This window comes from Archocentrus centrarchus, unplaced genomic scaffold (genome assembly GCF_007364275.1).
Source record: "Archocentrus centrarchus isolate MPI-CPG fArcCen1 unplaced genomic scaffold, fArcCen1 scaffold_30_ctg1, whole genome shotgun sequence".
Taxonomy (NCBI): Eukaryota; Metazoa; Chordata; class Actinopteri; order Cichliformes; family Cichlidae; genus Archocentrus; species Archocentrus centrarchus.
In genome coordinates this window covers 2,560,140-2,578,155 of record NW_022060259.1, presented here as the reverse complement: position 1 = coordinate 2,578,155, position 18,016 = coordinate 2,560,140, and the positions used below count along the sequence as shown (strand labels likewise).

The following is an 18,016-nucleotide window of genomic DNA, read 5'->3' as shown; positions in this document are numbered from 1 at the left end:
ACATCTTCTCTCCTCTCTTCTCCTCTTCTAACCGTGGTATTTATACTCTTTCCCTTTCTTTGTCTAAGATTTGTGCTGAGTCTGCACTTTGTAAGCATACATTAGAAACTGTCATTAATTCTACTGACATTATCTGAAAAGGCACAAACATCCCGGAGCATCTTCAGTACATCAACAAGACAGTAAGAAAAATTCATCACAATAATTGTCAGAAACAACCTCCTTGTGGCCGTCCTATGGTACTCCTGGAGAAGGATTTACAGCTGCCCACACTTACAGAGGCCAGATATGAGGCAGAAAGTGGGGCCCATTTTGCCCCTGGACTTGTTGCACAGACAGATTTGCACTTTCTTGATTTGCATTTCCAAAATCTTTGGCTGTGCTACATAAGCAAGGAAGCCTATGGCTAGGTCCACTGGACAGATTTATCCCTATTACCAGTATAAATCAAAAAATGGGCAAACAGGATGACTGGTGTCCTATACAAGAACCCAAAAAGGGCAGCTTTATGAGCTGAGACCCCTAAGCATGAATTTGACTGAGCAACAGGTTCATCACAGGGCTAGAGCAGAAGATGAGTATGCTTTGAGTATGATCTGAGAGGGCCTGCTTGGCCACAGCAGACTGTTAGGGAGGGGTAGCAGAGCTTCTGGTGCCTGAAGACAAATAAGAGCAATTCAAACAGGCCTCAAATCTTCCTACTACTTTTAGACACACAATATGCATTTATTACAGTGTAGAAAGCAGTTTAGTTGCAAATAAACAGAAGTAGGAATAATAACTTTAAATGTCAGCATTGGGTGATAAAAATATTTCCCAACAGAGCCCACCTAAATGCTTCACATAGTTCAAGCAGCACACACGTCTACACATCAGCTGTTCAGAGAAGACGGTGTGAATCTGGACTTTCTGGTCGAATTGCTGCAGAGAAGCCACTTCTAAGAAATGTAAATGAGACCAGTGGAAATCTGTCCTTTGGTCTGATGAGTCCAAACACCATCATGTCTTTGTAAGATGCAGAAAAGGTGAGCAGATGGTTCCTACATGTGTAGTTCTAACCGTGAAGCATGGAGGAGGAGGTGTGATGGAGGTGCTTTGCTGGTGACGCTGTTGGAGATTTATTCAAAATCCAAGTTAGACTTAACCAGCAGGGCTACCACAGCATTCTGCAGAGACATGCTGTCCCATCTGATCTGAGCTTAGTGGCACCATCATTTGTGTTTCAGCAGGACAATGACCCCAAACACACCTCCAGGCTGTCTAAGGGCTGTGTGACCAAGAAAGAGGGTGATGGAGGAGAAACGGGCTGTGAGCACAAACCTGACCCCCTCCAGAGCATTCATTCACAGCTGTGGGTTTGAACTCTTTCAGGCATTTCAAAAGCCAAAATCAGCCAAAATCAGCCCACACCCCCGACTTTTCATCAATCACTGAAAATGGATCCAGGTTGAATTCCTCTGAAATAAAGCTCAGCATCCACAAACACTCTGTTTATTTTCCCTTCAGAAATCTCAGTCATTCAACATAGTTTCACTGCAGACTTTCCCTCGGTGTCCACACTCCACCTGCAGTGGCTCTGTGCCCCACCAGTGGCACCCACCCCTGAGACCCTTTTATTTAGACTGAAGACATTTCACAGAGGAAACTCCTGAAACATTGTTTTATTTAGATATTTATGCAATATATGTATAAAATCAATTTCTTAAGTAAAACATCAATATAAAGGTAAGAAAAGTTACTCAAAAATGACAAATTTGAGTAAAAAAACAGCAAATTTTTATACATAAAGATGAGAAAAATTACTGCAAGTCTCCTTCTTGTTCTGTAAGTAAAATCTGGAGTTACAAAGAATGAAAATGACTCAAAATCCCTAAATAGAAAGTCCTGATTTACAAAAATTAACGTGGCCTTGATTCCTGAAAATCTGACAGTCAGCAGAAAATGATCAATGTAAACCACAACAGAGCCAGAAACATGTTTTGGTTAATATCTCACTAATATGAATAAACCCATTTTTTCTTAAACAAAAACTTCATTATCACCATATTTGATCCACCTACCCTGGACTGGGCTATATAATCCCACCCCTCTCCTGTTACCTCAGGTGTGCCTCAAGGCTCTGTCCTGGGGCCCCTCCTTTTTATCACTTGCCTTCTTCCTCTTGGCAATATTTTCCGTAAATTCCAAATCCATTTCCATTGTTTCGCAGATGACACCCAGCTCTATTTATCCACCAAGCTTAACTCTTCCCTCCCACCCTCCTCCCTCACCACCTGCTTATCTGAAATCAAATCTTGGTTCGCCTCAAACTTCCCTAAATTAAACAGTTCACAGAAATCCACCCTATCCAAAGTTGGCAGTTTCTCCCTCACCATCAACAGCTCCTCAGTTTCCGCCTCCCTTCAGGTTAAGAGTCTGGATATCATCCTTGATAGCACTCTATCCTTTCACTCCCATATCAATAATATTACCCAGTTTGCATATTTCACCTATGAAACATAAACTCCTCCGCCCCTCCATCTCCCCGCATACCAACTCCATCCTTGTTCATAGTCTCGTTACCTCCCATATTGACTATTGCACGGGTGGCCAACTCCAGGCCTCGAGGGCCAGTGTCCTGCAGGTTTTAGATGTGTCCCTGATCCAACACACCTGAATCAAATGGATGAATCAAATGGCTGGAATGGCTGGAAAATAACATAACTGATTAAAATACACAAGTACATAATGTTTTAGGTCACAATGTTCCTGCTATGTCGCCATTGTATCAATAACAGAAGCAAGGACTCCTGAGTGGTCAACGAGACTAAACATGATAAAGGAACCCTTGGAGGGAGAAGCAGCTGTGGATCCTTTTTCTCTGTGTTGCACATTTCTTGTTTTGAATAATGATGTAACAAGACTGATAAGCTGTGACTATATGAAACTGTAAGCTGAACTAGAATGTGCCAGTACTGCATGCCATCTCATGGCATGCAGTCTGACCCAGATTAATCTGTAAACTGTTTGAAATGGTTTTATTAAATTTAACAATTGGACTCCTTATTCCATTGTTTTTGTCAATTCCTGTTTAATAAACGGACATGCCGGAACCTGGGGGGATAGGCTGGTTTTTCAGGTTCCTTCAGTATGCAGTCACGTTCTCCAGAGTCCTGCTAATGACTTCTATATTTGACTCAGGTGTGTTGAAGCAGAGACACATCTAAAACCTGCAGGACACCAGACCTCGAGGCCTGGAGTTGGCCACCCCTGGACTATTGTAATTTCCTTCTAATTAGCCTTCCTTTACAAATCCCTCCAGAAGCTTCAAATAGTTCAAAACTCAGCTGCTTGCATTATCACCACAACCCCCTCATTTCACCACATCACCCCAGTCCTACAGCAGCTCCACTGGCTTCCAGTTAAGATCAGAATTCAGTTCAAAATTCTCCTGTTTGCATTTAAGGCCATCCACAACCTCGCCCCTCCTTATCTAGTCGATCTTCTTCACATCACCTCCTCATCTTGCACTCTCCGCTCCTCCTCCTCTATCCGCCTTACTGTTCCTTCTGCCCGCCTCAGTACTATGGGAACAGAGCTTTCTCCCACTCTGCTCCCCAGCTGTGGAACTCTCTCCCACCATTGACAATATCGACTCTTTCATATTTTCATATGACAACTCAAAACTGACCTGTTCCAAACTGCAAATCACTTTAGTCCTGTTGCTCATTTTAGTTTCTTGTTTGTGCTTTTGTGGTTTGTCTTGTTTTCTACCGTGTAAATTGTCCTTCGGTGTCATGAAAGGCACTTAAAAATAAAATGTATTGATATTATTATTATTATTATTATTATTATAGCTACGGCTGACTGTGGACCTAAAATCGGAGTAACCTGAAGCATATTTAATAAAACACCTGTAATGAAGGTAAGCTGTAAGCTGGTCGGTCTCAGCAGGCGTCTCTATAATCCATCAATACATGAACACAGGGATTCAAAGAGGCCCAGACTTTGCTGCAGGCAGCTTGTGTTTGTGCTCAGTGACTTTCTTCAGCTCCATCACCTCTGCTCTTCATGTTCCACTGACTGTTTTACTCACCAACCAACATCAGGAAGTGTTACTGAGCTCAGAGAGCAGCTGAGCAGCAGGCTCATTTTCTCTTCTATACAATCAGACTTCTTTTTGCAACCAGAGGAGTCTCCCCCTGCTGGACATTAGAAGGAATGCAGGTCAGATTCAGGCATATGTGTATCTTTTATATACAGTCTGTGCTCTCTTCATGCTGCCTGTCAGAGAGCTACAGGATAATTCCAGCCTTGTGGTTAAAGTCAAATCCTTGACTGAGCTGATGGTCGCTTCTGTTTCTGCTCACAAATTTATCAGGATGTCCGATGAGCTGCTGGGACGTCCTCCTCCTCTCCATGAGCTCCTTCTTCAGCCGGCCCTCCTTCAGCTGCACAAGCACCGAGTTTACGCTCCACCAGCTCAATGTGCTCCCGTCTGCCTGACTTGTGCCCCCTGTTGGCCTGAAGAGGAATGACGGCACACAGATTAGACCGACTGCGTCGCTCCTCACTGCAGTTCAATAAACAGACTGAGGGCTTCACTGTGAGCTGCAAAGAGTTGCTCAGTACCTTACAGTAGAAGTACAAGACAACGTTCTCCAACAGCAGAATCAGCGGCAGGAGGACCACTCTGATGATGAGACCTGTGGGATCTGATCAGATACATTCACAGCCATCATCAGTCCAGCAGCTCTCATTAAACTCAGACTGCAGCAACCTGAAAATGACCTGTTTGATTCAGTTACACTTTGGACCGAACGTCAGTGACTTAGTGTCACAAATTTGTACTACAGCTTCATCTCTTGTGTGTAAAAGTGAATAAAGGGATCTCTGTCTCTTGGACCTTTTCATTACAACTTGCTAGTTAAACTGAAGCTTATAATGTGCAGATCGATCAGAGTCGTTTGCTGTGTCACGTCACACAAATACACTATAAACTCTTCTTAATACAGTTAGACCAAAGGCTTTAATTCAGTGGCAGAAATTTAGAACAACAGCACATGTGTGTCTCCAGCTGACTCTGGAGTTGTGCTATTTTCCAGGAGGAACCACAGCGTTGGAGGGAGAACATTTTTAAAGATTTTAGCTTTAAATTGTGACACTGGATGTAAAATTTAACTGGATGAAGTTTTCACAGTTTTAATGTGTTTCTCACTGCAACACCAACTTCACCTCTGTTGGTGTTTTTGGCCCAAAGAATCTGAACTCTGGATGGTGTTACTTTGGCCTCCAGCACTCCTGCGAGGAACTATGGCTTCACTGTTGACTCCCTCAGCTGCCACATCAAGGGCTGCCTTCTTTCAGTGTTCAACATTGTTACAATTAGGAGCAGCCTGTCTCAGTGATGCTGGAAAAATACTTTAATTTTAGTACATTTGTACTTAGCAGGACTCTTATAATTCATTATTATCAGTTTCTTCCTAAAAAAGACTCCAGTCATTCCAAACACATCACAGCAGTGAGAGTACAAACAGAAAGTGTTCCTCCCACACTGGCTTCTCTTCAGTGACTCACTGTTAAATCCAGAACTGAATTTTAACTCCTTCTCACACACAAAGTCTTGAATAATCAGACCTGTAACATCTTAATGACCTCATGTTTTCAAATGATCTAATGGAGCTCTTTGTCTTTGACTGCAGCTGTGGTTCCTCGAGGTTCTAACAGCAGGATGGGAGGCAGAGCCTTCAGCAGCTGTTAGGTCCACAGGTTTTTAGAGAATGACATATTTCTGTAATTTTCCCCTCTGTACACACTGCAGTGGGTTTCATATCAAACAGTGAAGATGAGTTTGAAGGGCGGACAGTTAGCTTTAAAGTGGATGTGAAATGCTGCATGTATGAAGGCTAATTTACAGCATGGAGCCCTGCTCTGAACACTGTCAGATTTAACTCTGTGACGCTGGATCCAAGAAATAAGTGCTTAAAGTTTTTAGAGCAAATGTAGCGCCATCTTGTGGCAGTACAGAACATGACATCACTGGATTGGCTGGTTGCCTCTAACAGACTTACATTAGTCTATCTTAGCTAACTACAGTGGTATGATAATTTTGATGATTTTCCTTCATAAATCATTGGTTGTTCGGATCAGCAGTTTCAGTTAAATATATCATATAGCAGATGAACACAGTGATATTTGAGAAGTGAAATGAAGTTTATAGGATTTACAGAAAGTGTGCAATAATTATTTAAACACGCAAAGATGGGCAGAAAGCATACTTCATCGGTCTGAGGGCTTTCATCAACAGGAAAGAGATTCGGCCGGGCTAAAGAGACAATAACACATGATTTTAAAAAAAGAGGGCTTTGTGGACAATCACCCCTTCACACACTTCTATGGACCTTCTTTGAAAATTTTCCCCCGTCTCCGGTCCGCTAGCTGACCAGAACCGACAATGCCAGAGGACTGTTAAGGTCATAACTGTAAGACTTGGAGCCATCTTTCAGCATGGGTGTTTCTCTGTGGTGTCTCACATCCACATCTTTATAGTTCAGTTTTCTACTGTTGTTCAAACTCTAAAGTATATTGTTACAAAATGAAAGCACTTTAATAGAGTTATATTTGCACAGGTTTACACAATTAATGTAGGAGCTGTTTATCTGTTTATTTGTTGACTATCTGAGTAATATTTAGGTTCTTCTATGGAGTTATTGTTAATTTCCGTTAACACAAGAGGTTTGCGAGACTTGGTAAAGAGGAAAGCCTTCTTTCATTTTTGCAAAGAAATGAAAGCAGATCTAGTTCTGCTACAGGAATGTCATTCATGCCCAAATGATCTAAATTTCTGGAAAAATCAAAGCAAAGGAGAAGGCCTGTCGAGGGCATCGTATGTCTTCTCTTCTCGTGAAGTCTCCAAACATAAAACATCCTATCTGGACAGAATCCTTTTTAATTTCATTTGGAGAAATAAGCCACACAAGGTTAAGAAAAAATTATGTCTTTGTCATTAGCAGAGGGCGGTCTGAACGTCTTAGATTTCCCTTCATTTAACCAAATCATTAAAATTAATTGGATCAAAAGATTCCTGAAAGACCCAGATAGCATGTGGTACATGATTCCAAATTTCTTATTTAAAAGAGTCGGTGGTCTTAATTTTTAGAGGGTCATAACCACCTCCAAGGGACTACGCCCACAGGGGTTTAAATACCTGGGTCTCTCCACCATTTGGTTGAGAAGAAGCTTTTCGGATGAGAGGTGAAACGTCTTTAAGAAACAAAAAGAAGTCCAGTCGCCTTTTTGCAAGCTCCAGAGACGACTATGACCTGGATGAATGAGAATCTACACAGACATACTTTTATATAGAGGTGTGTATATATATTTCAACTTGGCTGTATATGGATATTTTGATATTGCTAATAAAATAACTAATGTAAATCTTTAACTCAATGTAATAAAAATAAAAACTTTCATGCAGGCACACTTTGCCCCACCCCCTCCTCTGATGTGATTAGTTGTGCTGTGGTCACATGACTCTGCGGCACTGAGCAGAACCATGTAGGTTGCAGTGAGTGAGAAAGCAGCAGAAGTGTAGAGGTGCTTTAATTTAATTCAGTTCAATTTTTTTATATAACAGCAAATCACAACAAACAGCTGCCTGAATGTGTTTTATATTGTAAAGAGCCGACAATAGCTACAGAGAAAACACAAAATGACCCCCTATGAGCAAGCAGTCAGTCATAAATATGGATTATGTTCTAGGTCTTGAGTGATGTTGTGTGTGCCTGTGCTTCAACTTTAATGAGACAAATTCTATCTTTTCTTTTAATCTAGTATTATATTCATCTGTTACTTTGCACTAATTAGCAGGTGTCTGTGCAGTGGTCGATGATCACAGTTTATCAAAGATCAAAAAGCTCGTTAACATTAGCTAATTAACTAAGCACTACAGCTCCAGAATATCAACAAGACAGTTCTCATTAACGTTAACTATAATTTCCCCATTGTGGGACCAATAAAGTATCATTCACTCATAAAAATGAAGTGGAGGCTTCAAAATGCAACATTTACAAACTAACGGTATTTACACAAAGGTTGCATCTGTCCTTTATGTACAGGGAATGGCCCCTTAATTACCTGAGCAGGTGAGATCCAGAACAGAGTTAAGCTCATGTGGCACTACACAGTCCCTCAGTGCAGATCCAGACTGAAGACACAAAGGGTGAACAAACCATGCATCTCTGTATGAGGACAGATTTGTTCGTCTGTAAGAAACCACAGAGCCACAGTCCAGATATTCACACAAGGTGGCTGCTTCCTTCAGGGTCCACTCTTTAAATTCCACAGACCTCCACACTCCCATTTTCATCTCCAGTGTTCCATCACAGCGATTGGCTCCTCCCACCAACCTGACAGGCTCTGAACAGAAATCAGAGAGTCATCAATAACAGAATAAAGTGAGTTTGAACCAAATCAAAGCTGCAGCTCCTCTTCTACCTGAGCAGGTGAGTCCAACAGCTTTGCCAGGTGAGCAGCTGCTTCTAGCTGAGCCTGAGCTTCTACAGTCCAGGAGAGCAGACTCATGGCCTCCACACTGGAACCCTCTGCTCCACACCGGAGCCTCCACTTCTCCATAGAGCGCCCCCTGGAGGACCGAAGGAGGCCCACAGCCAAGCTCCCTACAGACCACCTCTGCATCCTGCTGGTCAAAGTCAGCTTCACACACTGAGGACCAGCTCTGGTTAGACTTCACCTCCAGTCTGCCTGAACACAGACTGGAACCATTCAGCAGCCTGACAGAGTCTGGAGAGATCAGAGAAGATCACACAGAGAGATCAGAGAAGATCACACAGAGAGATCAGAGAAGATCACACAGAGAGATCAGAGAAGATCACACAGAGAGATCAGAGAAGCTCACACAGAGAGATCAGAGAAGATCACACAGAGAGATCAGAGACAGGAGACACACAAGAAGAAGATGGCAGCAAACAACTATTCAGTGCTTTAAGCTCAAATTCCAACCTGAGATCATTCATGCTCATTAGTGACAGGGCCAATAATAGCCTACTGTGTCAGTGTAGGCTGGTAGAAATAGTAGGTATTTAACTTGTAATGCAGTAACACTGAGGATAGGGAACCTGAGAAATAGCACTAAGGCAGCCTCAACCAACACCTTATGTTTGAGGAGAAACATCCTGTTTCAGAGTGATGCTGGAAAAATACTTTAATTTTAGTACATTTGTACTTAGCAGGACTCTTATATTTCATTATTATCAGTTTTTTCCTAAAAAAGACTCCAGTCATTCCAAACACATCACAGCAGTGAGAGTACAAACAGAAAGTGTTCCTCCCACACTGGCTTCTCTTCAGTGACTCACTGTTAAATCCAGAACTGAATTTTAACTCCTTCTCACACACAAAGTCTTGAATAATCAGACCTGTAACATCTTAATGACCTCATGTTTTCAAATGATCTAATGGAGCTCTTTGTCTTTGACTGCAGCTGTGGTTCCTCGAGGTTCTAACAGCAGGATGGGAGGCAGAGCCTTCAGCAGCTGTTAGGTCCACAGGTTTTTAGAAAATGACATATTTCTGTAATTTTCCCCTCTGTACACACTGCAGTGGGTTTCATATCAAACAGTGAAGATGAGTTTGAAGGGCGGACAGTTAGCTTTAAAGTGGATGTGAAATGCTGCATGTATGAAGGCTAATTTACAGCATGGAGCCCTGCTCTGAACACTGTCAGATTTAACTCTGTGACGCTGGATCCAAGAAATAAGTGCTTAAAGTTTTTAGAGCACATGTAGCGCCATCTTGTGGCAGTACAGAACATGACATCACTGGATTGACTGGTTGCCTCTAACAGACTTACATTAGTTTATTTTAGCTAACTACAGTGGTATGATAATTTTGATTATTTTCCTTCATAAATCATTGGTTGTTCGGATGAGCAGTTTCAGTTAAATATATCATATAGCAGATGAACACAGTGATATTTGAGAAGTTAAATGAAGCTTGGGGGGCACAAACTTATGCACCTGCCTAATTTTGTTTAAATAATTATTGCACACTTTCTGTAAATCCTATAAACTTCATTTCACTTCTCAAATATCACTGTGTTCATCTGCTATATGATATATTTAACTGAAACTGCTGATCTGAACAACCAATGATTTATAAAGGAAAATCATGACAATTATCAGGGGGGCCCAAACTTTTGAATACCACTGTAGTATCAGAACTGGTAATACAGTGGAAAACAAGCAAACTAAAAAGCAGCTTAAGAGGTCACTCTGTGCTGCCCCCTGGCTGCAGCAATGAGTTCATGTTAAATCCAAGGATATACTGTTCACTTTCACTGTATCTGAAGCAGTAGCTGTTGGCTAGCTGCTCTGACACAGGAAAATCCACCTATTAGCAGCAATGTTCACATTTGCAGAGCTCTGTATGAATGAGGACTGTGTGGAGGAGAGCCTGTTTGAGTCACAGTCACACACTCTGATTTTGCTTCGGGTCAGGTGACCCAAGTGGTTCAATCAGGTGACAGAGCAGATGTCCACAGGATGCAATCAGCTCTATTTTATGCAAAGTCGCAATTTGATCCAAATTTCAATTGTATCACTACCAACACTGGTATTGGTATTGGATCGATATAAGCGTGATAGGATCGATGCTTTAGTTTGTCTCCTGTAAGTTCGGTTTGTTGCTCAGAAAGGAGACATGTCTGTGCAGACACCTTTCATGCAGGCACACCTTCCTGAGAGAGAAGAAGCTTCATTTTGGTGAGGATCTAACAAACGGTGAGAAGGAAGCCAGAGCGACGCCGTGGCCTGCTGTGGAAAAAGCACGCAAAGACGGGCAGAAAGGATACTTCATCGGTCTGAGGGCTTTCATCAACAGGAAAGAGATTCGGCCAGGCTAAAAAGACAATAACACATGATTTTTAAAAAAAGAGGGCTTTTGTGGACAATCACCCCTTCACACACTTCTATGGACCTTTGAAAATTTTCCCCCGTCTCCGGTCCGCTAGCTGACCAGAACCGACAATGCCAGAGGACTGTTAAGGTCATAACTGTAAGACTTGGAGCCATCTTTCAGCATGGGTGTTTCTCTGTGGTGTCTCACATCCACATCTTTATAGTTCAGTTTTCTACTGTTGTTCAAACTCTAAAGTATATTGTTACAAAATGAAAGCACTTTAATAGAGTTATATTTGCACAGGTTTACACAATTAATGTAGGAGCTGTTTATCTGTTTATTTGTTGACTATCTGAGTAATATTTAGGTTCTTATATGGAGTTATTGTTAATTTTCGTTAACACAAGAGGTTTGCGAGACTTGGTGAAGAGGAAAGCCTTCTTTCTTTTTTGCAAAGAAATGATAGCAGATCTAGTTCTGCTACAGGAATGTCATTCATGCCCAAATGATCTAAATTTCTGGAAAAATCAGTGGGGTAATGATATTTGATTGGCACATGGATCTAATCACTCTGCTGGGGTCGCCACCCTCAAAGGCAGATTCAGTGGAGAAATGTTAGAATCAAGAAGTGATCCAAAGGCCCCTGGCTTGTTCTTGTTATTGAAGTGACAGGAGATCAGTTCATACTGGGTACCATTTATGGTTATATCTCTCTTTCAGGAAACACTATACTGCTTGAAGAAATAGAAAAACATATTAACTCTCTTTCTGAAAAATATTCCTCAGAAAAACTTATCTTAGGGGGCGACTTTAACATGGTTTGGTCCAACATCTCTGATCGCCGTCCATCAAGAGCAATTAATTCAGAAAACAAACTAATCAGTTTCTGCAACAGGACAAACCTATTGGACATATGGAGACATCGGCATGCAGCAGACAGGCAGCTCACATGGGCAAACAAAGACTCTACTATTCAGTCCACGATCGATTTTTGGTTGATTTCAGCAGAACTTGAACAAAGTGGAAGTGAGATAGAAATCTCTTCTGCTATTCTGACCAACCACAAAATGGTAACGTTAAGACTAAACTTTAATAAATGTAACAATAAAAGGAGTGTTGGTTACTGGAAATTTAATAACTCACTCTTAAAAAGCGAAGAGCTAATTTCAGATATAAACTATCTTATAGGAAAGTTTCGGAATAGGGCATTGATAAGCAAAGAATATGGGAAATACTGGGAATTTTTAAAATTTGAAATCAGAAAAATAGCCACTGCTTAATGACATATCTGCACTAAGTTTACATGATAATGCAGAGGATGAAAATCATGATGTCACACTAGAAAAACTACAACATGAACTAGAAGAAATTTATGTAGAAAGAGCTCGAGGAGCCTACAATAATTCAAAGAAAACCCAACAGTCAAAACGACCCCCTATGAGCAGCACTTGGCGACAGTGGAAAGGAAAAACTCCCTTTAACAGGAAGAAACCTCCAGCAGAACCAGGCTCAGGGAGGGGGGGTCATCTGCCGCGACCGGTTGGGCTGAGGGGAGAGAAAGACATGCTGTGGAAGAGAGCCAGAGATTAATATCCATTAATGATTAAATGCAGAGTGGAGTATAAACAAAGTAAATAAGGTGAATGAGAAGAAACAGTGCATTATGTGAACCCCCCCAGCAGACTAGGCCTATAGCAGCATAACTAAGGGATGGTTCAGGGTCACCTGATCCAGCCCTAACTATAAGCTTTATCATAAAGGAAAGTTTATCTTAAAAATAGAGAGGGTGTCTGTCTCCTGAATCCAAGCTGGGAGCTGGTTCCACAGAAGAGGGGCCTGAAAGCTGAAGGCTCTGCCTCCCATTCTACTCTTAAGTATCCTAGGAACCACAAGTAAGCCAGCAGTCTGAGAGCGAAGTGCTCTGTTGGGGTGATATGGTACTATGAGGTCTTTGAGATAAGATGGGGCCTGATTATTCAAGACCTTGTAGGTGAGGAGAAGAATTTTAAATTCTATTCTAGATTTAACAGGGAGCCAATGAAGAGAAGCCAATATGGGAGAAATATGCTCTCTCTTTCTAGTCCCTGTCAGTACTCTAGCTGCAGCATTTTGGATCAGCTGAAGGCTTTTCAGGGAGCTTTTAGGACAGCCTGATAATAATGAATTACAATAGTCCACCCTAGAAGTAATAAATGCATGAATTAGCTTTTCAGCATCACTCTGAGAAAGGATGTTTCTAATTTTAGAAATATTGCGCAAATGCAAAAAAGCGGTCCTACATATTTGTTTAATATGTGCATTGAAGGACATATCCTGGTCAAAAATGACTCCAAGATTTCTCACAGTGTTACTGGAGGCCAAAGTAATGCCATCCAGAGTAAGTATCTGGTTAGACACCATGTTTCTAAGATTTGTGGGGCCGAGAACAAGAATTTCAGTTTGATCTGAATTTAGAAGCAGGAAATTAGAGGTCATCCAGGCCTTAATGTCTTTAAGACATTCCTGCAGTTTAACTAATTGATGTGTGTCATCTGGCTTCATTGATAGGTAAAGCTGAGTATCATCTGCATAACAATGAAAATTGATGCAGCGCTTTCTAATAATACTGCCTAAGGGAAGCATGTATAATGTAAATAAAATTGGTCCTAGCACAGAACCCTGTGGAACTCCATAATTAACCTTAGTGTGTGAAGAAGACTCCCCATTTACATGAACAAATTGGAGTCTATGAGATAAATATGATTCAAACCACTGCAGTGCAGTACCTTTAATACCTATAGCAAGCTCTAATCTCTGTAATAAAATGTTATGGTCAACAGTATCAAAAGCTGCACTGAGGTCCAACAGGACAAGAACAGAGATGAGTCCACTGTCAGAGGCTGTAAGAAGATCATTTGTAACCTTCACTAATGCTGTTTCTGTACTGTGATGAATTCTGAAACCTGACTGAAACTCTTCAAATAAACCGTTCCTCTGCAGATGATCAGTTAGCTGTTTTACAACTACTCTTTCAAGAATCTTTGAGAGAAAAGGAAGGTTGGAGATTGGCCTATAATTAGCTAAGACAGCTGGGTCAAGTGATGGCTTTTTAAGTAGAGGTTTAATTACAGCCACCTTGAAGGTCTGTGGTACATAGCCAACTAATAAAGACTGATTGATCATTTTTAAGATTGAAGCATCATTAATTGGAAAGACTTCTTTGAACAGTCTAGTAGGAATGGGATCTAATAGCAGCAGATACTGTTTTAGTTTAGAAAAGAGAAATTCAGAAATAAATATGATAACCAAATTAAACATTGGAGACATAATTTGTGAAGACAGTAATACTATAGCTAAATATATATCTGAATACTATGCCAATCTCTATCTCCCTACTAATTGCCTTGAAAGGTCTAATATTCTGAACTCAAAAATGTCAAAACAATAAGTGCTCATTTCAACAGAGAATGCTCTAAAGAGATCACTTTAGACGAAGTATCAGCAAGCATAAAAAGTCTTAAAAACAATGAATCACCAGGTAATGATGGGCTCTCTGCTGAATTTTATAAAGTATTTGCCAACCAACTCGCTAAATTTTTACTGGCTGTATTTAATGAGGCGCTCTCTAAAGAAGAACTGCCCCATCATTGAAGCAAGGACTTCTTACTCTAATCCCCAAACTAACAAAGATCCTCTACTTATTGATAACTGAGGCCAATAACACTCCTCAACAGCGATTATAAAATTATGGCCTCCTTACTAGCCAAGCGTTTAAAAACAGGCTTAAATGAAATATTTAATGAGTGTCAATGTGGATTTATGAGTAGACGTCATATCTCTAATAGTATTCGTCTGGTTCTGGACTTGGTTAACTACAGAGAACTTATTGATGGTAGCCCCCTGATTCTTTTCTTGGATTTTCAAAAGGCATTTGACACAGTTTTCCATAATTTTATTTTTGACACACTGGCTTTTTTCATAATTGATGACTTTTTTATAAAGGCAATTAAAACCTTATATAAAGGAAACAATAGTTCAGTGAAACTGCCCTCGTCAGGGCTGTCCCGTCTCACCTTACCTCTTTTTACTGGTAGGCCAAGTCCTGAACCTTTTAATAACCCAGCATCAGTTTAAGGGCATTAGCTCTGATGGCAGACAAATAAAAATATCACAGCTAGCTGATGATACTACCATATTCTTAGAAGGCAAAAGTGAAGTCCTCCCAGCATTATCCATCATTAGAGAGTTTTCTGGAATATCTGGTTTACACCTTAACTTAAACAAACGTGACGTTCTTGCTCTAAAAAACATCACTGATACAGAAATATCTCAGCCAGACATACAGTCAGATATCTGGGAATCACAATCTCACTGGATGAGAAGAAATTAATGACAGATAATATAGACCCAGTTATTTCATCTATTCAAAAGAAATTTAACTCTTAGTTGGCCACAGATTTATCTCTCTATGGTAGAGTATTACTGAGCAAAGCAGAAGGCCTGTCGAGGGCATCGTACGTCTTCTCTTCTCTTGAAGTCTCCAAACATAAGACATCCTATCTGGACAGAATCCTTTTTAATTTCATTTGGAGAAATAAGCCACACAAGGTTAAGAAAAAATTATGTCTTTGTCGTTAGCAGAGGGCGGTCTGAACGTCTTAGATTTCCCTTCATTTAACCAAATCATTAAAATTAATTGGATCAAAAGATTCCTGAAAGACCCAGATAGCATGTGGAACATGATTCCAAATTTTTTATTTAAAAGAGTCGGTGGTCTTAATTTTTTATTAATGTGCCCTTTTGCTGTTGGAAAATTGCCAAACTGTCCAACTTTCATAAACAAGCTCTCCTGTGCTGGTCCCGCCTTTACAAGCACAACTATTCTCTCACAAATACTTTATATGGAACAATGTCAACATCACACACAGAAACATATCGTTATTTTTTGAAAACTGGTTCAGAAATAACGTCCTACTTGTGAAACAGCTTTTTAATTGTGAAGGGCTTCCATTTTCTTATGATGATTTTGTACAGAAATACAGCGTTCCTGTCTCCCAAAAAGGAGAACAGAATTGTAATAAATGCTCTGTCATCTGGCATCATATCTCTGTCACATGCAGTACAGATTTGTGTGACTCTTTTTTACTTTTAATAACTTTCACGTCACAGTTGAAGGCGTCTTCATCTTGGACAAAAAGTCTCTCAGTCCCACATCAGGAACAGCAGTCAAACACAAATGGATCCAACAAACAATTGAGGACAGTATCTGGAACTCTGTTTTACTCTCCCTTATAAATATGTGTTGCCCAACAAGATTAAAGAACTGTTGTTTAACCCTCTGGAGTCCACGACATCACCGATTTGAGATGACGTAACATCGGGACGCTGCTGCGCTGAGTGTCCATTTCAACAGGTATCGAAAGAGCAGACTTCAACCTACGTACCAGTTTTGAAATTTCGTTGATAGGCCAAGTAAAACCAGAGTTATGCCCAATGAATTACACCATGCTTTTTCCTGTATATTGTCCTCACCTTTGATGGGCGTTTTGTGCAGAAATAAACGGCGAAAACTTGAGTTTCGCTAACAGGAAGTGCTTGCTAATAAAAACAAAACAAAACAAAGCAAAATAACACCCGACAACCCCTTTCCTATTAATGAAAAAATTCACCATTTCAACCAATCAGGAAGTTATGCGGTACCATGATGCATTTGGGTGCATTTGGCTCCTGAGGAGCAGGTGAAAAAGTGGTAAAAGAGACAACATTGATGGCAAGTTTTGCCTGTGATGGCCCCTCAGTCTTGTGGAGGACAGAAACTGGTTTTTGAGGTGGCATAAATAATTTGTGTAGCATCTTATTGTGAGTCCTGATTGCTCTGCAAATATTGTACAGAAAAACGCCAGATGCCTTTCCTGCATTTTAATGTGAATAGTTGCATATAACTTTATTATTTACTATATTTTTACACAAGTTTTGAAAATTTACAAGTTATATTTGAATTTTAAGTTTATAAAATAATTTGTTAAGCATGTTTGTGATTTTTACAGTAAAAAAATAATCAAATTTTTTTCTACTCGGATTTTATTGTTTTTATATGATTATATGAAGTCCAGTGTGTTAATACAGTATGCCAAAATGAAAGAATAACTATGCAGTCACACACATGAGGTGGTTCTGAAAATAATGATAAACAAGGCAAGGTAAACAGTTTCTAAGGTCAACTATAGAGGTAAAAGCATGTGACTCTGTTTTGGAAAGATTTCCAGGTAGATCTGGAAAGATACTTTGGTAAAGATGTTGTACTTAGAGAGCATGATATATTATTATTCTTTTCCAATTTACGTTTTTCCAGCAATGAGCAAAATATTGTCAATTTGTTAATTATCCTAGCCAAATGCTACATGCATGAAATGAAATAAAAAAAAAAAAACCTTATATTCGGTTTTTAAGCGAACAGATCTGACCTTATATTTCAAAACATTATCACATCTGAAAATTTATAATAAAAAATTGATTAAAACTATTGACCTATGCAAAAAATACAAAATTGTGTCTCATTAAGCAACCCTCTTGTAAGAGCTCAGATATTGTTTTGTTCCTTCATGTTTTTGTTTATTGCAAAGTACTGTATAGTACATACACTACCTACCTCTACCTACCTCTACATGCTTCTATATATAGAGGTGTGTATATATATTTCGACTTGGCTGTATATGGATATTTTGATACTGTTAACAAACTAACTAATGTAAATCTTTAACTCAATGTAATTAAAAAAAAAAAAAAAAAAAAACATTCATGCAGGCACACTTTGCCCCGCCCCCTCCTCTGATGTGATTAGTTGTGCTGTGGTCACATGACTCTGCGGCACTGAGCAGAACCATGTAGGTTGCAGTGAGTGAGAAAGCAGCAGAAGTGTAGAGGTGCTTTACTTTGATTCAGTTCAATTTTTTTATATAGCAGCAAATCACAACAAACAGCTGCCTGAATGTGTTTTATATTGTAAAGAGCCGACAATAGCTACAGAGAAAACACAAAATGACCCCCTATGAGCAAGCAGTCAGTTATAAAAAGCTCATTAGCGTTAGCTAATTAACTAAGCACTACACTTCTAGCTCCAGAAAATCAACAAGACAGTTCTCAT

General features: G+C 40.1%; 1 protein-coding gene across 1 annotated transcript in view; it reads right to left on the bottom strand.

Annotated features, from left to right (window-relative positions):
- The window catches only part of LOC115776282 (scavenger receptor cysteine-rich type 1 protein M160-like), an 81,432-nt gene that overhangs the window by 45,415 nt on the left and 18,001 nt on the right, over positions 1-18,016 (bottom strand). The window contains exon 9 of the mRNA XM_030723898.1: positions 8,473-8,778. Coding sequence (XP_030579758.1) covers positions 8,473-8,778 — 306 coding nt within the window. The remainder of the gene's footprint in view (positions 1-8,472; positions 8,779-18,016) is intronic.